At 39.6% G+C, this 26,178-nt stretch overlaps 1 protein-coding gene across 3 annotated transcripts in view; it reads left to right on the top strand.

Annotated features, from left to right (window-relative positions):
* pou6f2 (POU class 6 homeobox 2) overlaps positions 1-25,702 on the top strand; it is a 110,455-nt gene extending 84,753 nt beyond the window's left edge. For 2 of the 3 annotated variants that reach the window (XM_054751457.2, XM_015954702.3), the window contains 4 exons: positions 5,608-5,817; positions 8,918-9,071; positions 17,108-17,276; positions 23,647-25,702. In XM_054751457.2, coding sequence (XP_054607432.1) covers positions 5,608-5,817; positions 8,918-9,071; positions 17,108-17,276; positions 23,647-24,154 — 1,041 coding nt within the window. In that variant the 3' untranslated portion in view covers positions 24,155-25,702. The remainder of the gene's footprint in view (positions 1-5,607; positions 5,818-8,917; positions 9,072-17,107; positions 17,277-23,646) is intronic. The other variant, XM_070553106.1, reaches the window with a different exon arrangement.
* The last annotated feature ends 476 nt before the right edge of the window (positions 25,703-26,178 follow it).

Genomic DNA, 26,178 nt, shown 5'->3' with positions numbered 1-26,178 from the left:
GGCTCACAAGGTGCCTGGAGCACTGGGAACAGATCACTGAGGATATGGACTTGACGGGATGCTCTGTGCTTTTGTAGCATCTTGGTGGCTGACACTTCCTGACATAATCAGGTCACTGAGATGGTCAAAGCCCTGGGGTACAGCCTTTACTCCCCACCTCATTATTCCACTGCATTATTCAGACGGAGGACTCTGAAATATGCACTCCCCATATCAGAAGGTCCTGCCCCTCCCTTCCCCCAAACACAGAGGACATCACACAGGCTTCAGGGGCCTTGGGGGTCCAGCAAACACACATTTCCATCCATACTTGGCTTTGTAGCATTTATTTATTTATTTTTTACAATTTAAGGGACGATTTCTTTTAAACCATCGCTCCATTTCACGTGTAAACAGTCACCTTCCCTTCGCGTTTAAAAGACAGTCTTTGTTCTCTTAATTTTTCTCCTCAGCTCTGTCAAAAGATGCTTTTGGAAGCCGAAGCTTTGAGAACCTTGAAAAGTGTCAAGTCTGATGGGCCTTTGGAGTTGGGTTTTTAAACCTTAATTATATTGGCTCCAGCTTTTTTATTCTCCAAGGAAAATCAATGAGGCTCTTTTATCCTTAGTGTCTCTACAACAGTGATTAAAGCTGTGGATAAAAGCCACAATTATGAAGTCACTCTCACTCCTATGATGTTTTTTTTTTTTTTTTTTTTTTTGCACAGATCAAATTTTTGCTAAAATCAGTGTGGATTTTCACTTTTCTTTCAGAATGAATATGTAATTGGTTCTATAGTGGCTTTAGGGAAGGGTATTTTTTATTTCTTTCTTTAAAATGTACACACTAAATGTTAGCTTCCACTTTTGAGCATAAAACCCTTCATTTCTTAGTTAATCCACACCACTCCCAGACTTTTGTAAGGCCGTCTAACGCTGGGACAAATGTAGAAAGCAACAGGTTCACTCAAAGCCAGCTGAGCCACAGAGCATCAATGGAAGTTTCTAGCCCTTAGATCATGTGTAACCACTGTGTAAGCTGGTATTGACCTTGTAATTGGACTGTAGAGCCACACAAATGGATTATTTTCCTCATTGATGAATCTGTTGATTCACTATAAGTTCCCTGGTTATTTTTTTTGTCCCAACAAGCCTTAAATGTTGAAGTTTAAAAATAAAAATACTCAAAAAGATGAAGAGAATGATGTATCAATGAGCAAATGTAGTATTTAACCACTTTTTTCCACTCAAATATTTTTCCTTTTGTTCATAAATTGGCCTCATTTATGCTTTCACAGAAAATAGAAAAGGATAGAAATCAAACACCATCTTCAGTTCCCAGCAGCACCATGAGGCTGCTGCTTTAATCTGTAATTTGCTCAGAATTGTAGAGCAATTTGAAGCTTACAACAGCCGTCTGGACTCGTGTGTTGACACAAGTCCAGACTTCCCAAACATTTTTTTCCCCTCTCGGGTTTTCGTTCATCGCATGAACAGTGGAGGAGTGAAAATGGGCAGAGATATTGCCTGGTGACCATAGCTAAAGACACAGATTGCCCTGGCTGGAGAGATGAGATGACATTTCTGAGGAAACAAGAGCAGCATAATCTTAATGAGTTCTGGTGGATGGAGAGAGACACGTTTCTCACATGCCAAATGGTGAACTGGAGCAAAGGCAAACACGGGAGACGGAGGGGGGAAAGATGGAGTATAAGTAAGGATGTGGACTTGGCTGTGAATGAAACAAAGTGTTTATTTGTCAAAGAGTAGTTTGAGGATATTGCATCTTAAAAAACCTGCAATCAGGTGTTTGGAAATGGAAATGACTTCAAGTCCTCATCAGATTCATGCAAGCTGCTCAAGGGGATTACCAGCAGACCCGTATGTTAAAAAACACACAAAATAAATCAAACCAGTTTATCCAGTAATGATTTTATCTGAACCCACTTACAATTAGATAAGTAGAAAGATGTGTTCCACATCACCACAGATGGGTTTACTAATTATGGTCGGCAGTAAAAAATAAATTATAAATGAATTAGTCATGCACAAAGTGTATGATCTGTGTGCTAACATTTTAAATCGAGGATTTATGTTCAACCTTTGATAGAAATGTTTGATTAAAGAAATTGAGTTAAAGGTGTTAAAGAATGTAAAACCACATCTATAGTTGTTGAATATAGGCAGCTTGAGGTGTCTAATGTAGCATAGCAAAGGATCTGTGTTGTTTCTGACCTGCTCCATTGAAATCACCACGTAGAAACGGTTTGTTGTGAGAAATGCATTTTCGAAACATCATAGGTGTAGACACACCACTTAAATTACCATGTCCCAACCAACTTCAGCATCTGCAAAATATGCACATAGGTAGCAGAAATGCTAACCAGGACAGTGCTAGCCCAAGCTAGTGCTAACACTAGCCTTAGCTACTACTAATGCCAGCCCAAGCCCCTGCATACACTTACCCAAGCTACTACCAAAGCTAGCCCGAGCTAGTGCTAACACTAGCCTGAGCTACTGCTAGCATACTTTAGGGGCGAGGAAAAAGCAACAAAGAAAATGTTGGAGAATTCACGTTCCAGGATATGCTGGAACTATCAAGACTTCAAACAAATGCCAGCCAGAGCCAGGTGTGTGGTCCAACAGAGTACGATTGCACATTCCCTTATCAGCATAACACACCCACATGAACACACTGTTGTACACAGAGATCCTAGCGTCAGGCAGCACATCATAGAGCCATTGGGTTAAACCGGCCAATCAGCATGCAGCACAGTAAACCAGCCTTTCATTGTAGGACTTTATTATTGGGTGGCATTTGGTTATTTTTCAGGGCTCCTGGGCTAACTAAGTTTCATATACATAGAAACTTAAAGATGTTGCAATTTTATATAATCATGGTTTAAGTGATTGTTCAGTTAAGAAAGGATAGTTAAAGCTATTTTTGTTCAATCTTAAAACACATGATGATTTTAGCACATGGAAAAAGAGATAATAGCTCAGTTTCTGTAAAATGGATTTAGTTATTGCCATTTTTGTGTTTGCCACTGTCAGTTAGCTGTTGCGGCCATCTTTAATCATGTTGATCCCAAAGGTTAATCAGTTATGTACATCCAAAGATCATTAAAGCCTATGGTTTCCGAGATGGTCGGTCTAGATTTGATCAGATCAATCAAAGGTAGGAGCCAGTATCAGAAATATAACTGCTCCTATAGAGAAACCTTACATATTCAAGCGCGTATACACACACAGGTGCTCACATGGTGCTCTGATAAGTATGGACTTGGGCACATTCAACATGTCTTAAAGCTGTGGTTGGCACTAAATGCACTGTGATTTATTATCGTATGATTGTTCAGATAAACAATGTTGATTTTACGTTTCTTCATCAGGTTGACGCAGTGATAGCTTGCTCCTGTTGTTTTGTTGTGTGTCCCTTTTCTGCAGGTCTAGAAGCAGACTCTTGTTCATCATCGATTGTTTATTTTTGTGGACACCCACCCCCTTTTTTTGTCTCTTCCTTTCTCTTTCACCTGTCTCCTTGTCTGGTTGGAATTACAAAGCATTCAAAAACAATAACAATAAAGGTTTAAATATCAGGCGTGACATTAAAAGCAGAAGCTTTGATGCTCCACCTGAGAGTAAATCTGTAAGGCTTGTCACCAGCATTCAGACATTAATTCTGTTTGCTTCACAGCCAGACAGAACACGGAAAAAAGAAAACAAAGAAATATAACCATAACATTTGAAACAAAAAATACCGTGAATAAGACAAACAGAAATAAAAAGTGACACTTTTTTTTACTAAACTCTTTAAGATTTGTTGGAGAAGAGGCCTACCTTAATCAGTAACATTAGAGATTGAGCTTTGTTGGAAACAAAACAAAACCCTCCCTTTTTGCCACAAGTTAACACTCTGACAGCTCACCGCTTTGAGATATGTGCCCTTGCAGGCTAAGTGAAGCTGTGTGACACAGCCATGAAACATCTGCAGATATTCAGACGTAGGAAGACGGTGCAGCAGGATGAGCGTTGAGCTGTCAGCTGCTTGCTCCTTTATTATGCTTATAGAACAACCACTTAGTCCAATGATGATGAATAATTGAGCAGAACAAGTTCCCTGCCACAACGGCATGCAAAGTGGGATCAGTGGGACTCTGGAGACACGAGCGTCAGGCAGGGCAATAAAATATGCTAAGTGGCAGGAGAGCATTACAGGGAATTTGTAAAGCGAACGCACAGAGAGAGAGAGAGAGAGAGAGAGAGAGAGAGAGAGAGAGAGAGAGAAATTATCTCTCCTCTAATGCGAAGTAACGTAAGCAAATGAGCCGTGGCAAGGATGAATTACAGAAAGTCGGCCCACCTTTCTCTCACGGATCCCTCCCTATTATGTCAAAGAGATGGCGGGGAGAAGAGGGGGGAGGCGGGTCCTTCGCTGAAAGACATTAGCAGCGTTGGCAATGGAGGAGAGGCAGCAAAAGAAGGCTGTTTGTAGTTGTGTGTTGCTCTGGACTGTGGCAAAGAGCCTTGGACTAAAATACAAACATAAAGAGAGTCCAAGACGGCGCAATTTCACCAAAAGTAGCCCTCCGCCCTGTTGCCAAATAACAGAATGATGGCGTCTCATCCGGGTTTGAGTTTCTCTCTGGTGTAGTGAGGCCTGGTGGAGGACTGATGCCAGCAGGAGGGTCGGGAGACGGCTGCTCAGGAGCTGCCCAGAACCAGTCCCCAGATGACATTAGCCTTCATCATAGTGAAGAGGCGCTAAGTCTCCCCTAAAGCGCCACTCTCTGCCACACTCTGGCAGCGCTGAGAGCTAAAACGTTGCAGTGACACTTCGCCACCCCTTTTGATCTGCCCTTCCTGATTACATCCACTGAGGAGAGCAATGCAGGGGGTGGAGGGGTGTGCTGGGGGTGGGAGGGTGGGGGGGGGGTCCCCTGGGACCCTGAGAGTTAAATTAGAGACACGGGGTCTTGTCTCACTCCCTGATGCACCTCTTTTTTCTCTTATTGTTTATTTTCTTGCTCATTCTTTGCACTTCTTCCACTGTGCATGTGTGCATGCATGTGTGTATGTGTGTGTGTATGTGTGTGTGTGTGTGGGGGGGGGGGGGGGGGGGGGAAATGAAAATGGGGCCTGTGTGTCTCAGCACTTCTTCACACCAGAGACAAACAAAGACACTCAGGCACAAACACACGTTTGGACACACTTTGGTGCCGATCCTGGCCTGGTGATGGATAATACAGTCAGTGGTGTGCACCATCACACACACACAGGTATTCAGCACTGACCTTTGCAGTGCGCTCCCAGCAGTCGGCTCCAGCCTCACTTGCTCTTGGCTGTAAAACCACATCAGTGACAGATGATCAGTGGACACTTCTACATCTTTCTCTCTCTAAATCACACACTCGCCATGCTCAGAAGCCCTGATTATCCTGATGACATGCAGTAAATATTCTCACCTCACCTCACTTCTGATCACAACCAAACCTCCCCCAGAAAAATGAGAGAAACCAGCAGCAGGTTTCATTTCCACTGATACCTCCAGTCGCGTTTATCCTCTCTGCTCTTTCTCCTTTTTAAAACCACCCAGCTGATTTTGTCTCCGCTCTGCCCTCCTTTGAAGATAATTGGAACAATCCCACTGATGCCCAACTCTGCAGGGCCCTCCAGCCAATCAGGGGGTGGCAACCCAGCGCTGCAGGTACAGCCAATTACACCTCAGCTTCTGACCAACGCTCAAGGCCAGATCATCGCCACGGTGATCGGCAATCAGATCCTGCCTGTCATCAACACCCAGGGAATCACGCTGTCACCAATCAAGCCTGGACAGCAGGTAACACATGTGCTCACACACTCACACACATTTAAAGGCAGATCACCTGTTGAGCTGCTTATTACATTTTTAATCTGTCGCTCCCAAACTGATCAAGAGCTGTTTTTAAAACTGGAATGAGCAACTCCTAGTGGAGTCACGGCACCATCCTCCTTTTCATCAGATCTCATTTTGCTGCTAAACACCTTATTTTGTTTTCCACTTCAGCTCTTTAAACTCTCATTTGCATCACTCAGCTCCAGATTCGTAGCCGTTGGTGCACACAATGTGTGTTTGCAGCTTTCCATTCGTGCATTATGTCAACTAAACTTCCACAGAGCAAATCCCCCGAAAACACTTCCACCAACTCTTTTACAACTCCTTCCCCCTTCAGTCGTACTCTCCACATTTATGATTTGTCTTCTCTGACCTAAACAAGAAGTATTTTGTTTTGATTTGACTTGACTTGAGTTTTAAACCCCCTGCATTGTTTTCAAAGTATAAAAAGTACAAACACTTTCTCCTCCTAGTTTGGTGATCTACATGGTGCAAACGCGTAGAGCCGCATGCGTGCACACCGACACGTGTAGCGGTCACACTTAATAGCATGACGACTGCAAATTAATTATGACCAATAAGATGTGATAATTCCATATAAATATAAAATATCAACCTGATTGATCTTTGAATGTTTAATCAGAAGATTATAGTTACTTTTACTTGTTCAGGGACCATAAACACACTTCGTATTAATCCAGACAGAGTCAAGTATTTAGTTAAAAAGGAATTTTATTCTTTTCTAAACTAATGATTATACATAACAAGATATGAATAATGAGATGCGATGGAGTGGATATGCGGTGATGGAATGTGATGTGTGAGGTGGTGTGATGTAAGCGAGATGTATATCAGAATTTTTGTGTCTGAAAGAATTTTTGAAATCTGGGTGTAAAAGAATTTTTTCTGCTATAAACTAGAGAGTTGATTATTAATAAAACAGCATCAGACGCAATCTGTTGTGTCTATAAACCCTGGCGGAGACCCCCCAGCAGATCTGGACTGTCAGAAGTCGGGTGGACCTCACGGCACCGGGATTTCGTAAATTAACTCCGATACGACCTGTCCAGTCTTGAGATGTCTCCAGGTCACAACAGTATCTGGAATGCTTGTTTTCGTCCAAAGTGGATGTGGCTCTTAGGGAGCCGTCTGGCTGTGTCAGCTTGCAGCGTGCAAACAGGGTTTTGACGGTATGTCAAAAGAGATGTCTCAAGAATGCTTGTTCCGAATTGGCCTGTTCGAAACTCCGCTAGAAACTGGAAAGTAACCGGGAAGATACTCAGGAAGTAATTCTTGTTTTATTAAACTACTTTATGATTTCTGGCCAAATTTGGTCAATCAAAATTTGACAAGTTTTTGGGTCCCTCAGAAAGCCACGTCCTCCTCAGATACAAAGATGTTTTTAACACTGTGAGTGAGAATGGCTTAAAACACTTATGTGAGGTGAACCTTAATCTTAATTTGAATCTTTTGAAGATGTGTATGAGTGTAGATAATGATTAACTAGTTAAATCAAACACATACTGATCATGAGATCTGCAATGGATCATTGTAAGAGCAATATTCATTTCAATTTCATTGACTTGATTTGAGCACAGATTATTCAAACATTTCATTTAAACATCTTGTTTATTCAACCATATGATTAGTTAACTTATAAGTTGTAAAACCTTGTAGGATTCGTATTGATTCACTTTTATTCAGAGTGAGGAATCCAGCAGTCTGGGCCGAGAGAGAAGGGCTTTTGCGGGAGACCTTGACAGTTTATTTATGTCTGCGTAGAAGAACAATAAGTGAGCAAAAGGTTGATTTGTGCGTCTGAATCCTCCAGCTGGTGTAACCTTGACTTTGCAGCTCTGGCGTGTATGAAAGGTTATGCTGTGTCAATTTGATGGTGAAAATTGACCCTTTTGATTCATATCACACGTGTACATTGGAAACAGTATTGACTTGATAATGAAGATGTCAGAGCAGAATTACAGGGTAAAGGTTCATACTGAAGGCCTCTGCAGTGCAGAATGGATGAACTCTTTCTGCAGATGGACACCTAATTGTGGCAGCACAAGCACCAGATCATACTCTTGAATGAATTAATGCATTTGTAATAATGTTTATGCTTGTGTCTACACTTCAAAGCCCGCGTGTGCACATTGTTCCACGGGCATAATTTACGGTTGTCAGAGTCTGCAGTCTGGAATATTTTCAGTGAAGCTAGATAATTCTTTCAGCCTGTCAACAGTCCTGACAATGTGTGCATCGCTGTCGACACCCCACCACCGCCGCCGCCAACCAAACAAACACAAGCCGCGGAAAAATAATTAATAGCAAAAAACAGGAGGCGAGAAGCCAGCCCAGTTTACCGCGTCGACAGCTTTTCACTTTAAAAGTAAAGACGTACCATTTTGATCTTGTAAAAGCAATCCAAATGTGCATAAAACATGAAAATACATAGTTTTTTGCCATCAGTGCACATAGCTGGCAGATCATGAATTATGTGTCCAAATGTTTTTGTTATATCCACGCTGCCATCACTGGCATCTTTACAAGCCTGTTGATAAGAAAAAAGACTCTTAATTGTCACAAGGTGTTTTTTCTTCTCTTAAAGGAGTTTATTTCTGCAGAGAAGCAATTATAAAGCCCAAACAGGCAGCAGAGCACCTGAGCTGAACCAGCTTACTCTTCACTTTAAACTTTCACTGCAATAGTAAACTCGTGGTGCTGCATTCTGCTCCGTCAGTCAGAATCCTGCAGGCAGTAATTTCATCATCATCAGTTACAGGGTTCCTCTCATGTTCAGCCTCTTAAGTGGCTAATTTAGCTGCTGTTGATTGGTTGATTAGATTAAATATTCTAACCCAGTCACCATAACAACATTATTATTGTAAATTATTATTAGCATTAGCCGCTGGATTCATGGATATTTTCTCTGTTTGTGTGTGTGTGTGTGTGTGTGTGTGTGTGTGTGTGTGTGTGTGTGTGTGTGTGTGTGTGTGTGTGTGTGTGTGTGTGTGTGTGTGTGTGTGTGTGTGTGTGTGTGTGTGTGTGTGTGTGTGTGTGTTTCCAGTTGCCTCCGGCTCAGCAGGGTCAGACAGGCCCGCCGTCATCTCAAACCAACCTGCTTCACATGCCCCACAGACAGAGTCCTCTCCACCAGGCCTCTTCCTCCTCCTCCACCTCCTCATCTTCCTCGGCTCTCAGCGTGGGGCAGCTGGTTAGCAGTAAGTGTTCCACACAGTTTACAAAGACACATCGTAGTTACAAAACACACAGAATGGTGCTGCTAATGACCAACAATTGTGAAATCAAGCCAGAGAATGTTTTGATTTGTCTCCGAGATTGAGATTTTTTTTTCTCTGTTACTGGAAATATCTCCATCCACTTTATTTTAACACAAATGTTAAAATACCCACAAGTTGCCAGTAGGAGCCACATTATCAATATATCTAATTCCCCAAACAATGAAAGTTTAATAGTGACAAGATCTGGAAAAATCAAGATGAATATAGAAAAACCAGTAAAAACAGCCCCCTTTAGCAGTCCACTACATCCTAATCTCTGCATTTGCATTCACAACAGTCACCACGTTTTATTTTTTTTATTTGTTCATTTCAGGCACAACAAAATACATATATAAAACATAAAGTGCACAAAAACAAGAAACAAGAATTACCTGAAAAGGAGTGGGACAAAGAAAACTTATTAAATCCCACCCCTATCTTCACTCATCAACTAAAAAAACAATAAGCTTCCCGCAGCTACGCTCATCGTTGCAAACCAAACAACCCATCAACAGTTCCGGGCACATGCAAATATCTCAACAGCAGCTCGCAAACAACAATAGAACCTTCATAACTGAATACAGAATATATTAATTATAAATTGTGTTACCGCAGGTAAACAGGCAATAATAATTACATAGTAACAAACACACATACATATACATAATACATATGTATCTACACACACATGTACATATATGTACATACATACGCACGCACTTTTATTTATTTATGTTTTTAATATATATATATATGTTTTTGTTGGTATCCATACCAGCAGTGGTAAGAGAACAGACATTACAGAGCACACTAAAAACTGTTTGTAGAGGAATTTAAATCTATGAATGTTATTGCATTGTTTCAGTTGAAAACTCAGACTGTTCCAGATTTTCACACCACATACAGACACACAAAATCCTTTGCGGGTTGTTCGAGTTCTGGGTAATTTGAATTCTCCAAGGCCTCTCACATTATAAACCCTTTCTCGAATTTCAAATATAGTTTGTAAATTTGCAGGTAGAAGTTTATTAAAGGCTTTGTATAAGATTATGGATGTATTGTAATTAACCAGATCCTGGAATTTTAGTAATTTTGCTTGAAGAAAGAATTTGTGAGTATGATCTAGATAACCAGCCTTGTGAATAATACGAAGTGCTCGTTTCTGTACTGTGACTAATGGATTAGTTGTATTTTTATAAGTGTTTCCCCACACTTCCACACAATATGTAAAATATGGAAGAACCAGGGTACAGTACAGAGTACGAAGTGCATCTTTATCAAGGTATGGTTTCACTTTGTTCAAAACTGCGAGGCTTCTGGAAATTTTGGTTTTTATGTGCCTAACGTGGGGTTTCCATGAAATTTTGTTATCAATTACGACTCCCAAAAATTGGTTTTCACTCACATTATCAATTGGTACACCATCAATGTTAATTGGTAATTCCATGTTGTATTTTAAATGACCAAAAAACATTGCTTTAGTTTTATTTATATTTAATGATAATTTATTTATATCCATCCATTTTTTTATTGATTTTAGCTCCCTGTTTACGGTCATTACAAGATCAGTATAATCATTGCTACTGAAAAATATGTTAGTGTCATCTGCGAACAGTATGAGCTTAAGTACTTGAGAAACATCAAAAATATCATTTATATATACATTGAAAAGTTTTGGTCCCAACACTGACCGTTGGGGAACACCACATGTAATACCAAGTTTCTCTGAATGGTAATGCCCTATGCTAACATATTGTTCCCGACCCGTTAAATTACTTTTTAACCAGTTACCAGCTTTCCCTCGAATACCATATCTTTCCAATTTATCCAATAACATTGAGTGATTGATTGTGTCGAAGGCCTTTTAAAGATCATCAAAAATACCAACTGCATATTTATTTTTATCCAGTGCATTAGTAATTTCTTCTACTGCCTCAATTATCGCCATTGAAGTGGTTCTTTGCGTTCTGAAACCATACTGACCCTCATTTATTATTTGATGTTTATCAAGGTATTTTTCTAATCTTGAATTAAAAAGTTTTTCTAAAATTTTTGAGAATTGAGGCAGTAGAGAAATAGGCCTATAATTGGTAAAACTGTGCTTGTCATTACTTTTGTATAGTGGTATTACTTTCGCAATTTTCTTTTTTTTTTTTTTTTTTTGGAAAACAATCGGACTGAAATGATAAATTACAAACATATGTTAAGGGACTAGCAATATTCAGAATAACCTGTTTAACTAGAGACATATTTATGTCATGATAATCCATTGAAGACTTACTTTTACATTTTAATGTAATATTTATTACTTCTTGCTCATTTGTAACTGAGAGGAACAGTGAAAAGGGATTTAACTTCATATTACTGATATTTTCATTTTTTGACACGGGATGTCCGCTGCTATTTCAGGGCCAACATTTATAAAAAATTTATTGAACCCATCAACCATGTTACTCATATTGTGATTTTCACCATTTGCATCAATGAAATATTCAGGATATGATGTTCCAGAAGATCCTTTAGAAACCAATTATATATTAACGGACTAGATTCCATCTCTAGTCCCATTGGCGGGTTGGTAATGCAATAAATACAGATTCACTACAAGTTAGCATTCATCAAACATCATGAACGATGGGAATAAACACTTAAAGGAGACAGCTGTGCTTGGTAAAAAAAAAGAGGTATAAGGCAGGGTATCCACAGATCTTTTAAATGTCTTCAAATTCCTAAATTACATTTTCCCTAATTAAGCCCATAGATGTTTAAAAATGACAAATATTCCTTTAAGTGACCGTGTGTATTTTCCCTGGTGATAGGGGGCAGTACATACCTAAATCATTGCAACCAACGGATGCCCATTAGGGTCAAAAATCCCTGGGAGCGCAATTTTCTAATGTGTACTTTGTCAGATCATTCAACCTCCAGCAAAATGACAAGCAAATCAGCCTCCTATTCATCACTGGCAATGAGTGAAGAGGTAAATGTGTAAGACAACAACGTTTATGGATGGTGAAGATTTTGCAACTGTTTGTTACAAATCAGTAAACGTTCAGTCCTCAAAGGCTCCCATAGAGTGAGGCATGGTATCTAATATGGCTGTCGCCCAGAGGCAACAACTGGGCATTATTTCATTCATTTTCAACACCATTTTGATGAATACTTCCAGTAATTAATGGTAAAAAATTTTACATTGTTACTTACTTTAAATTCAGAGTCCAAAGAGCTTCAAAAGTTACCGTGGCAAGCCATCCTCTGCCCTCTGCTACGGTCCGTCTAGATTTATAGGCTACATAAATATAGTAAAGACCTAATGAACAAGACTGCTTATTTTATTTGTCTATTAACATAAAGAATTTTCCGAATTTCTAATCGGTGTTTTGCATTTATGAGCGTGAGACTGGCATGAGCCAATTGCTTTATGAATTACAGACATCCTGATAAGAGTCAGGATTTTCCCAGCAGTATTACTAGCTAACTCCATGAGTTGAACAAGCTGGAGAGACATAAGTTTTTTATTTTATTTTATTTTTTTATTTTTTGGCTGGGGTCTGATTTTTACCTATCTGCTGCTGCTCTGAGCAGCAGCTGGATGTGGGAATGACCAAAAATAAACTCTAGTGTTTGTGTTCATCATTGTGGAGGAACATGTCAGCCGGCGTGACAGTGTAGTTTGTTGTGTTTTTATTAGTCACTGGATCACAATGGAGCTCCGTGTCACAGAGGAACAAGATATCAGGTTTTGGCTGCACCAGCAATACTTGTTTGCAGGATCGGTCCATTGTTCTTTTTTCAGAGGGTTTGTTGACAGTAGAAAAATGAAGATTATCACCTTAGGCAGGCTAAAAATAAAAAAATAAAAACTGTCTACCAAAGCAGATAAAAGGTTTTAGCTTGTGATTGATGCAAATCTTCTTACATTTTAAGGAAAAAAGATAATGGAAAAAATAATCGGTTGTAGTATTGTGAACCATCATTTTTAACCCTTTTTGGAACAAGTTGTACCAACTTGAAGCAAAAGCACTTTCATGGTCCACTCTCGAAGAAGCTTGATGCCACATATTTACACAACCAGTCAACTGAATTAAATCAACGTATTAGGGACATATCTCATCTTTTGAATCTTTTTGTGCTGTTGTGTGGGTGACTGCTGCTTCTAGAAACATAAATGTAAAAAATATCATCCATCCATTCTCTGTCAGTGTTTGGTTTTAGGAATTAATGTAATTAAAGCAAACCGTTTCAAAAAGTCCCCATTTGTGGTGTCACGAACAACAGAAGTCGAATAGAACCACCCCTCACGTTCAAGAGAGTTGCTACTGGAGGAGCAACAGCAGCTCTACTCCAAGCCCCTCCTGGAGCTTCGCATTGGAGCTTCTCAGCTGATAGCAGCCTGAGCGGGCGTGGCCAGCTCTTGCTTGTTTTCTTAATGTAAAAGAATACTGAAATGTCTCATTCTGGAGGGTGCTGAAAATGTCAAGAATAAGTCTGGTGATACTGCTTTTTGTGAGCGGGATTTCGTGCAATAAAACTTCATAAATGTGTTTTGTATTGATCATAAAACTATTATAACTGAAGCAATATGCACCCTTTAAGTAAAAACATAAATAAGGAAATGTAGAAGCAAAATAAAAAACAAGAACAAATCTTCGTTGACCGTAAAGTGTGGTGGAATTAAACCTCTTAATATACATTCTTTCAAAAACTGAATAACCTTTTGCCTAGTTTGACCACTAAATGTCCGTACCTGTAGTAAGCTGTTCCTTTACGTTTAGAGGATGAGCTTTGTTGCAGCTGCTTTGCATGTTTCACCTACTTTTAAGAAGTGAAGTGATACTCAAACTACCAGAAACCCCTTTAATATTCCTAAAACGCTATTATTTAGTAATAATGAAGTGCTGTTAAAAACCAATCGATTTAAATTTTATTGTTTTTAAATTGCATAATAAATTAATTTTCTCACTGATAGGTACCCGTTCCTTAAAGTGACAGTGCATATTCTTCCTGGCGAGGGCATGAGATACCTAGATCGTTAAAAGCAAGCAATATTTTTGTGTTGGAGTAAGACCTTACCAATGGATGCCCATTAGGGTAAAAAAGGCCCAGGGAGTGCAAGCTTCAGGAAAATGGCAAGCACATCAGACTCCTTTTCATCACTGGGAATCATTTAATTCATTTTCAACAACATTTTGATGGATATTTCCAGAGATTAATTATATAAACAACATATAGTCAGTTTAAGGAAACTGACTGTCACTTTGAATAAGACAAATATTTAATTAATCATGTTTAAAAATGCCAACTTTGTTAAATATGCAAAAAAAATACAGATTTAATGTTGAATTAAATGACCTTTGATATTCTGGTCAACCATTTGGTAGAGTATTATTTATTTTTGGTATACACGAATCATTATTATTAGCTTGTATTTGATTATATTGTTACAAATAAAAAATAAAAACATTTTTACATCTTGAATGAGTCAAAGTTCATGCAAAACAAAAGAATCCTTCATTAGGAACAAAATGTAGTTTTTGTTTTTGCACAACAACACTTTAACATAAACAATCTGGTTCCGATCACGGTGAACCAGGAGATTTAACATGGCCGACTCTGACTGAGGACAGCTATTGACTGATTGGTTTATTTTTCCCCTCGACTGTCATTTCTTTGGTTTATTAAACAATCCAAAGTGGCGTGTGTTGTGTTTGATGAACATAAGTTTCATTCTGCCGGTGCGTTGGCCTTTGACAGGCTCTTATAAATCACAGCCTGTCAGCACAGAGCCACTGCCTTTAAAAACTCGCTTTTATTCAGATAAATTTCATTTGTCAGAGTCAATTCTCTGAAACTCCATGTAAACTCATTTCTAAGGCAGCCATAGTCCCTCCCAATTTAATAAAACACAAGTCGCCATTGATCAACTTGTTGTAGACATTGTGTTGAGTTTGTTTGCCGACAGCTCGGAAAATATCTTATGAACCAGTTTTGGGTTCTAGAAGGCACCGTAAATAGAATTAATGCTTTATGCTGAGTACGAGCCGTATCACCGCCTCTCAATATCGTTTACAGCAAAGTGAAATCCCCCGACAGTCAGAGCTGGAGAAAATGAAACGCTGTCGTGTCCGACGGTCCCAAACAAAGTGTCACAAACGGATTGAATAGCTGAGAATGTCTGTTTCTAATCGGATGGTGGAAAAGTCAATCATAAAGAAGGTGCCAACTGTAGATTATTTATTTACGTTTATTTAATTCACTAAGCTGCTGTTTTCTAACATCATCAAAACAGAAAAAGTACTTCGCTCAACGACATTCAGAACCAAATATTTCTGACGCAAGTTGGTAAAAGTTTGTTCACACAAATTGTCGGTCATTATTCCAAAGAAAAAGCCTAAGTCTTGAGCTAAATCAACACAATCCCACAGATTTACAAGTCACCGCTTCAAAGAAATAGCGTTTCATCATAAATCTGTCGAGAATAATATTTCAATAGAAAGAAATGCAGCAGAGCATAATTTAAGACTGATTTATTCCGTTAAGTATCGTGTCATTTTATCTTACCCTTTTACTTTCCTCATCAAGAAAAAAAGCAATAAATTGTTTTATTTTTTGAGAATCATAACTACATATTTATATTCATACTGAGAAAATAACTTTTTCATTAAACATCCTCATTTTTTAAAGATTTTTTTTAGTTTTTAACATTTATTTCCCGCTAAGTTCAGCATTAGTCAGAATAACATAAATATGCTCCACCAAACAGATATAAAGGCATTTTAAAAAGGTTAACTTTACCCTTTTGCTGGCATCAATACAAATTATGACCCAAAGATTATTGCCTTGTGTTTTATTCAGCAGTGCCTCATAACTACCTTTTCTTTACAGTGCCTTCATATTTTTCTTCAGCAATAACATTTCCAATCCTTCCAAACTTCGTTTATTGTGTGTTTGTTTTGCTAATTAAACATTCAGACCCATTCAGGCGGTTTAATGAAGCTGTTATTTCCATCTCATGAACGCACTGGGTCCAGATTTTAAGCCGTGTTCCTGTCCTGACCCAATATCTAACGAATATTACGGATCCAGAGGCTGGACCGGTCGAGAACAGCTTCCATTAGTCTTTCAATCTGCTAAGTAAATAGGCTCCACTGGGAATGAAGAAGAAATGCTCATCACCGTGGAGATGATGGGACCCGAAGCCGTGAGTGCTCTGAGTCTGCAGCCCCTCATCTTCCTGGCGTTCACACGTCTGGAGCACATCGCATATGCTGCACGTCACTTATGAGGCCCGACGAGATGGCAGCCTCATAGATTTTTCCTTAAATACGCTTGGAGGATTCCTTTAATAATTCATTGATAATGACCAGGATGAATAATTCAGAGGCACAAACTTTGCTTTAGTAAGCAGGATGCCAGGGCACCTGACATTGATGTACAATGTGAAATCACTTTTTATTAGCGGGAAAATATTTAAAATGCTAAAGTGAAGTTTCTTCAGATGCGTGGGGAGTCAGAAGCAGTGTGAGGGGCAGGTGTGTGTGTGTGTGTGTGTGTGTGTGTGTGTGTGTGTGTGTGGGTGTGGGTGTGTGTGCTGCTTCATGTTGACGAAATGAAGTCTTTATATGTTCTCTAATGTTCATCTGAGGGGGCAAGCTGTAGAATATACATGTATTCACACAGAAAACTGTTCTGCTGAATAAAAACTGGGTCATGTTTATTTTTTCATCCAAATGCTTTTCTATAAGATTCACACTTTAAAAGTCAGAGCTGTGGAAACCGGCGTTCACACCTCAGAGGAGTTTATTCTTCCAAACGCCAGGTTTTGACCTGGAGCAGGACTGCTTTAAAAGCTGTTTAGACTCCATCGTGATCACATATGGCTGCATGTTTGCCTCTTTCACTCTGAAAAACAGGACAAGCGACGCAAGAGCAGAGGGCTAATTAAACGAGATGTGTTTGTGTGTGTTGTCTTGTAGATCCGCAGACCGCCCCCAGTGAGGTGGACGGGGTCAACCTGGAGGAGATTCGTGAATTCGCCAAAGCATTCAAAATCCGCCGGCTGTCCCTGGGCCTGACACAGACTCAGGTGGGCCAGGCGCTGAGCGCGGCCGAGGGGCCGGCGTACAGCCAGTCTGCCATCTGCAGGTAAGGACGAACCAGAGGTTTCTAGAAGGAATGATCGGCTTTATTCCTGCTGATGTCCTGATTCTGTCAAAGGAAAGCGGGGGTGCAGCCTCAGTGAGCTGTCAGGTGCTCTAATCTCTCTGGTCCATGTTCCTACAGACATCATTAAGATATTAAACACAGCATTGACTGACATGGCTTCGCTTGCCCTTTCTCCACTCCTTTACCTCTCACACACTGACAGCCTGGTGTTACTTATGCAAAATACATACACAAGTATTACAGCAGCACTTAAAGCATTTAATAATTTCTAAGGTGCATCGCTGCTTCTCCTGCCTGAACATGAGCAAGCCTGATGGCAGCGATCTGTTAATAAGATTGTCATATTTTACTGCCTCTGCGAGGACCGTTTAGCTGTAAATGGTGCATTACATATTCATGAGACAATCGTGAAATCTGCGTTTCATCCGTGCTGTTTTTCCGCCTCACTAACGTTTTGCACCAGGAAACCAAATAAGCCACAATTGCCTTTAAAAAGTCAGAATAATTGGGCCACATGATGTCAAAATATTACTTTTTAAAAAGAACTAAGAGTAGATGCAGTTTTCTTTGCCTTGCGAAGAGAAACTTCAAACATTAGGATGATTTTAAAGTTGGTGAACCGAAGCTTAAATATGCGCCGACTGTTGTGCAGCATCAGTGTTGTTTCTTTTTTATCTGATTGCTCTGTAACTGTTTAGGTGACAGCGTTGTGGCGTGCTGTTAAAAGTTTCATCACATCAACATCAAACAGCTGATAAAACGTGAAGCGGTACAAGAGCCCAGGTCCTTATGAGGCCCGGACTAATGTTGAGAGCTGAAAAATCACATGTGAATTATTCACAGCCAGACATAATTCAAATATTTATAACATACATTAAAAGCCATTAGCTTCAAAAATAAGCACAGCGTGGGCCGGTCCGTGTGCCGTTAAGACGATTCTTCCTGTTGTTGGTGTGACACGGGACATGACATCCTGATGTTTTAAGTAGCAGAGCAAACTTCACATGCTTTAGTTTAGTTAACATCAACGCAGGCGTGGAGTTTGAGGACGTCAGCGTTGCTCTGGGGCGGCGGCTCTGAGCCCAGACCAGGAACAGACACTGACAGATGCTTCCATCTTGTCTGCTTTCATTGCTCACCACGTTTCCTGGCTTTTTATCAGTTTATCTAAACAGGCACATGCATTACACCGGGGTCTGTCCAGAACCAGCTGTGGGGCTCTTTGAGCCGGACGCTGGCTTGATTTAAGTTCAAAATAATCCCAAACACAAATCCACAAAGTTCTACTGCGAAAGATGCTAAAGTTAATTCACCCTAACCAGTTTTAGGTCCAAAAAAGTGGTGTTTTATCAAAACGAGAAGGATTTTTAACAAAACATTTGGATTAAATTGAAAAATAATCATTCAGAGAATCCTGAAACTAAGTATAAACACCTGCTAATTTTATGATTATGACAAGATAATAAAGTTAATCTTATATTTGAACCTTCTCACAATATTTTACCTTTTTTACACCAAACAATTATTGAAGTGTAAATATTGTATCAAGCTGCTTTAGTAACAGGCAAAATGTCACAAAACCCTGTCAGGTCATACCGAAGACTTTAAAATTGGGACTGAATGTCTCCCAGCTTTAAGGGGGTTGGATTGGGCGATCAAACCACCAAATAGTTCCCGAGCACAGCCGCTGCTGCAGCTCACCTCTCCCCGCTGGGATGGATCAAATGTGGAAATACATATTCACCAGTGTGTGATGACGACTATGGGACTTCAATAGTTCTTGAGCCATTAAAGGTGTGGAACACTCTTTTAATCAATGCATTTGCAGTGGTCTCCAATAGGAATAAATGCCTTGTAAGTCACACTCAAGGGAAAAAAAGCCCAGAAGCACCTGGATCAGCACAGAAAATTGAGCTTAGGTAGAAAGCTGTTTCAGGCGGCAAGTTTTGGAGACTTTTTTCCTGATATTTGGACATCTCACCTTGGATTGGCTAGCAGCAACATGACTCTACCACTGACTCTGTTTGATCTGCAACGTGGATGTTTTATCTCCATGAATAACACAAGCCTGATGGAGATCTGCTATGTGGTGGAATTGCTAATGCTAACGGTTACCTTCTACTAGCTGAGATGTTCTCTGCTGTTTCCTGGACGCTAAACCAACAACAACCTTCCCTGTAGTGACTCAAGATGGTTGAGTCTGTAGCGTTGTGGTTTTATGCTCTTTTATGAAAGAGGAACCATGCTACGTATTAATTCGGAATATTAATTTTTAATATTCAATAACCAAGTTTTATATTGTTCAGAAGACTCAAAGGTTGTTTTCATCGATAAACTGCCGATAATATCTGAGTGTCTGTGTTTCAGTTCAATGAGGAAACCAGTTTGACGATTAAAAGTTTTAATTCTTCAAATTAAACTAATGATTTTGAAAATTGACAAACAGGAAATAACAATCACATTGGCAACTTTGTGGGACAATCTTTAACAGTTGATATGCTGTTCTTGCTCAAACAGACCTTCTGGTGAATTTATGAAGATTGAGAATGTTGTGAGTTGTGAGAGTGATATGATGTGATTATGGATGCGTGTGGGTGCAAAGTTTGGTGACAATTGAACATGAGGTGAGATGAATGCGTGTGTGCATCTGATTTTGCTTCAGGAAGAAACAGGTGTCTGAGTGAAAAGTGATGGTTTGAATAAACTTAGGTTTAGTTGGAAAAAATGCATCAAAACGCTAAACACCGTGTGCTGTCTCACCGAACTCTTGTGGACCCTCTTTCGGATCCGGGCCGTGGAGGATGTTGTGGTTCATCCAGATGACACTCAACGGCTGACAGGGAAGACGTAGGTGTCGAACGGAACCGGTCCAGAGTTGCCCTCGGTACACGTTGATGGTAAAGCGTTTTGTCGACGCGCTTTCTTAAGTTAATTCACTCAGAAATCAAAAGACTCGGTAATGAGTCTGCGTTAGAAGTTGCGATTCATCTATTCTGTCTGGCTGACAGAAACAGCGTAAGGGGGGGGGGGGGGAAGAAACGAGCCAACAGGCTCTGTCCCCCCTTCAGGTCCTCTCTCTTTCGTTGTCAAGCACGAACTGGAATCATAAGACTGAAACTTACCAAAAACCTTTCTCTTCTCAAAGCAAACGTGTGCGTCATCAAATGTGTCTGGAGTTTACTGTGGGAAGATGTGTGTGGGTGTGTGTGAATGTTTGTGTGCTTGAGTGTGTGAAGGTCAGTAACAAACATTCTCAACACTATTTAAGAATGGATTCATTAAATCTCTTATAATTACCCCAAAGCATAATAGTCATTCATTTGATTAAACACATTTATAATGCGCAAAATGATAATGGTTACTTTAACATTAAAGTCAAGAAAAAGAAGTTGAAACTTTATGTTTTGACTTGGTCTGGGTACAACTCATGGAAACACATCTTCTGGTAGACTGCAGGTGGCTGATGTTATGGTTTCCTCCCAGACTCACTGGCGTTCAGGTCTTAATCTGTGGGTGAAAGTTCTCAGTGACCCAGCTTTGACCCAGCTGAGTCCAGCACCACCATTGTGCCAGAAAACCCATATTTCCTCACGTTACAAGTCCATGAATGTTACATGACAGTGTGATGTTGATCTGTCAGGATTTTGAAATTCTAGAGTTTCACCATCTATTTTCTATCAGAAGCTAATGCAGGAGTTAGGTGTAGGAGTCTATTTTCATGTTCAGCCTGCATGAAAAACCCAGAGTGACGATTATAATCAGAAATTATAATTAAATAATGGTTTTTCAGTGTTTCTCGCCTTTAAAGCAGAAATCCAGTTTCTTCTCGAAGGTGGAAAAAATCTGTTGCACCTTTAAGCCCTTCTCACCACTTCCGTGGTTATAGCAAAAAGCAACGCCTCTCATTTGTGAATGTGCACCTCTAGCCGACCAACACTGTTTAACATCTATTTTTCTCACATTATGCTGTTTATTTATATGTATATATTTAAGACTTGGCCATACTTGTGCTTATTCTGCACTAGTTAAAATCTTCAGGCTGGTTGTTGCATGAACATATGAACAGACTCCGGTTTTTTTTAAATCCATTTTTCAGTGAAAATAAGTTTGAAAAGTCATTAAAATCTAAAGTTTAACTGGCAAATGTATGGATTAGAAAGCAGAATCACACGTCTCTTTAACCCTCTCAGGCTCAAAATAAGTTTTGATAAAAGGACGAACAATAAAAGGACGAACAACTAAGTCCTTCAGGGGTTCTTCTGTGTTAAAGGGACTTTACGGAGTTTTGAATTGTTATGCTCGCGATTGCCCCCTCAGGCCAAAAGCATAACGGCAGCTTCAATAGTAGGCTCGTGCACGAGGCGCGCATGCTGTACGTGCACACTCCTTAACGAAAATAACAGCTGAGACAGTCGTGTGTGTGTGTGTGTGTGTGTGTGTGTGTGTGTGTGTGTGTGTGTGTGTGTCTGTGTGTGTGTGTGTGTGTGTGTGTGTGTGTGTGTGTGTGTGTGTGTGTGTGTGTGTGGCCCGGAGGACAGAGGACAGGAGAACGTACAGCTAATTAATTAAATAATTTGGTTCTGTACCTTTCTCTTCAGCACAGCCGACAAAGGTTTAAGATGGGTCAGTCCTCCTGCATGCTCAGATTGTTCCCTTCCCTCTTTTATTGAATTTAGTGAAGAATAAAACACAAAACAAGAGCCACACAGTGGAAGTTACACATGGAGCATGGCCACTGGATAAATGCAGAGGCTCTGCTTCAGTATTTGTGGTTTTAGAAGACAGTAGGTAGATTTTAACTTTGTACAAAAACTCTTAAACCTTTTTCTGAGACTAAAAACGCAGCAGAATATTTAAATCAAACTCTGCAGATACTTTTAAGAAAACCCATAGAGGTTTCCACCCTCGAGGGGGGGCCACTCTCAGCTCATTTTGGTATCCGTGGTTTCTGTTGATCCATGAAATGTCCCGTCTCTAGTGACTCTTCTTACTCACTAATGTATTCCCCCAGTATGGAGCCTCCTCTTCCTCTGTTTAGGTGCAGGATGGGGTTATAAATGATCCCGCCTGCCGACCAGGATGGAAGGCTCCAACAAGGTGTTGAAACAGGAAGTTCCTGCACGCATGGTCAGGAACCTTAAAAACAAAACACGCATTTGTGGTTTTTTTCTGTGGAGAGCACCTTCTGGTGTCGTTTTGTTCCATTTAACGTCCTTCCATGAACACACTGTGTGATTTTTTTCATACAGAGTTACTCCCAACCTCCTGCTGAATCAGAAATATCATTGACCTGATAAATGATTAGGTTACATTTTACTTTACATGCTAACAGAGTTTTTACAGAATTGTTTTATCAAAGATTTGGACGTTTCCTACATCATTTATAGCATTTAAAGAGGATTTTCCCTCTTGGACCGAAAAAATAGCCTAAAACAACAAAGTTGTAAGGAAAGATGAGGACAAATGATCAACAGCAGAAAACCTTATTAAAAAACTTTATCCAAAATAAAAATAAAAACATCCAATTGAGATCATTTTTATCAAAACATGAGGTCATCTCATCATTAATTAAAACATTTTCTTCTAAAACGGGAGGTTTATTTTTTTTTCCAACACACGCTTGTCAAAGCTTTTGCACAAGTGAATAAAATACCAAGCAGGTGTTTTTTCACCTTTCCCATAATGACTCGCTGATGTTTCTAAAGATGACTAAACGATCCTAATGAGCAGCTCCACAGGAACGAGAGGAATGTTTAACGCACCTGACAGCCACCGAGTTTCACCTTGGCAGCCGTGGAATAATTCTGCTTCTGTGACTTTGTGTGAAGTCTGATCATGTATTCCTATAAAATGAAGTGAGACGGTTGTTAGAACATGTTAAAGATGTATTAAATGTACATTCTGATTTAAAATGTAGTTTTTGTAAATAAATGGTGGTGCCATATTTAACTGCATGCTGTAGTGGATATTTATCTTCTGGGAGGTGGAAATGACATATTTGGGATAATTTCTGCTTTTTTCTGATTCATAAAAAGCATTAAAACATTTAGTGAGATTATTTTTGCATGCTTTTGGGTTTAGTTGCACCTGAATTTTAGCGATTGGCAATAATCTCCTTGTTCCACTACTGCCAATTTGGGACAGAGAACCTCAGCCAGACGGTTAACTCAGGGCGTTTAAGCGTCGCCTGCTGCTGCTGCAGCCGAGCTGGTTCAAGGTCTCAGACGAGCTCCTGGAGGTTAGTCTCAGTCCCGGTGGCATTCTGGTGGAGGAGACCAAAAGGCAGGCAGCTTATCCCTTGTTCTGGCAGGGCACCTAAGTAAGATTCTTTTTTCTCAATTCTCCCCAGACACACCATCCTGAGAAGCCACTTTTTCCTACCACAGGAAGCCCAAGAGAACACTATAGGTAGCAGTCTGACAGGCAAACTGAACCCTGGCCTTTTATATCCTGCCAGGTTTGAGAAGTTGGACATCACCCCTAAAAGTGCCCAGAAGATTAAGCCCGTTCTGGAGCGCTGGATGGCCGAGGCTGAAGCCCGCCACCGATCCGGCATGCAGAACCTGACTGAGTTTATCGGCAGCGAGCCTTCGAAAAAACGCAAGCGGAGGACCTCTTTCACCCCGCAGGCACTCGAGATCCTCAACAGCCACTTTGAGAAGAACACACACCCCTCCGGACAGGAAATGACGGAAATAGCCGAGAAACTGAACTATGACAGGGAGGTGGTGCGCGTCTGGTTCTGCAACAAGAGGCAAGCTTTGAAAAACACAATAAAGCGCTTGAAACAGCCCGACCTCGGCATGGCTGCACCTATGGACCCTCTCACTGATTCTCTAGAGGAGCTCCCCAAATGAACGAGCTCTCCAAAAAATAAAGAATGAAAAAAAAGAAACAGTGGAGTGGAAAAGTGGCAGCCATTAAAAACAACAGAGGTGGATGAACTCAGCTGGACGGACGGTTCCCAAACAGAAACTATGTGTTGTCAGTGTGATTCTGTAAATGACCTTGGCGAAACCAAAAACAATGAAAAAGAGATTAATATGGGAGAATGATGTAAAAACAAATGGCGTGCTGTTTTAAAGAGGTGTGTATGGAGCCCAGACAGGGCCAGAATGTTGGGAAAAAGATTGAAACTGAACAAAATAAAATGATAGTCAAATTTTGAACTTGTAAAACCAAAAGTTGCATTTTTATTTCCACTAGAAAAATTTTTAAATTCAGTTCACTTATTTTAACTAAACCTTTTTCCGCTTAGAATTTATTTATTTATTTATATATTTATTGTAGTTTCATTTTCGGGTTTTATTATTTCAGATTCATATTAGTGTTTTTTTCAGTGTCAGATCTGTTTTCTGACTATTTCAAGTCTTTTTTTTTTCAGATTCCAGTTTTGACCTTGATTTGACAGGAGTGGGCGGGGAAACGTGACTGATAGCCATCATTAAGGCGGGAGGGCCCGCTCCTTTTATGTTTCTTTTAACTGTGGAAATGCAAAACGTTTAGTAAACACATGCTATTCAAATTCAAAATAAAAAAATGTTGAATTAAAAAACTTCAATAAATCAAAGCTTTTTTTTCAAGCTGAAAGAAAATGTTTGTTTCACTCCTTTTTATTTTGAAAACGTATTTTGATTTTTCTAATTTCAAGTTCAAAATTTGACATTTAGTTTCAGCTTAAATTTTTTTCACTTTTAAAATTTATTTTTACGTTTACCCGAACATTCTGGCCGTGTCGTGACTCCATAGATTTAGACTTTCAGACCAGACTGTCTCTCTAATTCTGGTTCCCACGAGGAGGGATTTAGTAAAGAGAACATACCAAATCAAAACACTATTTACCAAAGTCTGTTGCATCTAACTAAGAATAATTTTGTAATGTAAATGTGCTCAAAATTTTTACATTTGTACTGGCAAAATGGAAGCTATATGTATGGGTGTGGGTAAACATTTTATCTTTCTCTCTCGTTTTTTTCTTCATTGTTTGAATGTAAATATTTAAAAAAAACTTAAATTGAATCACACTGATAAAAGAGAAGAACTGTGCTGTTGCATTTTATTGTTGTTTGCCTCCAGTTTGTGTTTCATCTATACATTTTTTCAGTCACGGTGTAACTTTGTACAACTTTTACAGGTATTTATTATTAAACTGTTGCGGATCAGAAAAGGAGACGAGGACTTTCGCGCGGTGAAGAGAAGGGTTTTCAGTGTCAACTGCAGCTTTGTTTCGAGCTACTGTGTTATTCTGTTGCCAAAGCCTGATAGCCAAAGAACACACAAACTTCACCTCAAGGACTGGGGAAGATTTTATCTTTTTTATTTCTTTAATCACGCGGCGTTGTGCCCCGTTTTCTAAAGTGTTTTACACTGTGTTGAAAAGAAGAAGACAATGTCAAACAGCTTCATCTGTGCTTTCTGTCTCTTGTTTTCAGGTAAATTTGTCTCTGCATGAGGAATTATTTAAATATTGCACCTGGCATCCAAAAAATGTTTAAATTTTATTTAAATCTACCACATCAAGCTTTTAATCTCGCCATAAAGTTCACTAAACTCATATTGTGTTGCCTCTGACCAAACCATGCAGCTCCTTTTTAATTTTACTCACAAAAAAGTTTATATTTTCATTTTATTGCCCCTTCCTTTCAGCTGAGTGAAGGTCATATAAGTTCTTATTCCAGCTCTGAATCATTTCCAGGAACTTTCTTTAATTCTAAGAATGTTTAATTTAAATAATTATCCACAAGATTTTGTGTTTTTATTAGAAAGGAAGATTTCTTAAACCTTTGATTTCTAAACCTTTCTTTTCATCAAAAAGTTTTGGTATTTTTTTGTCAGAAATGTCCATTTTCAGACAATTTCTCAAGTGATTTGCCCTCACGGG

This window comes from Nothobranchius furzeri, chromosome 7 (genome assembly GCF_043380555.1).
Source record: "Nothobranchius furzeri strain GRZ-AD chromosome 7, NfurGRZ-RIMD1, whole genome shotgun sequence".
NCBI lineage: Eukaryota > Metazoa > Chordata > Actinopteri > Cyprinodontiformes > Nothobranchiidae > Nothobranchius > Nothobranchius furzeri.
Note: the sequence above shows the minus strand (reverse complement) of the source record. Positions and strands in the feature narration are given on the sequence as shown.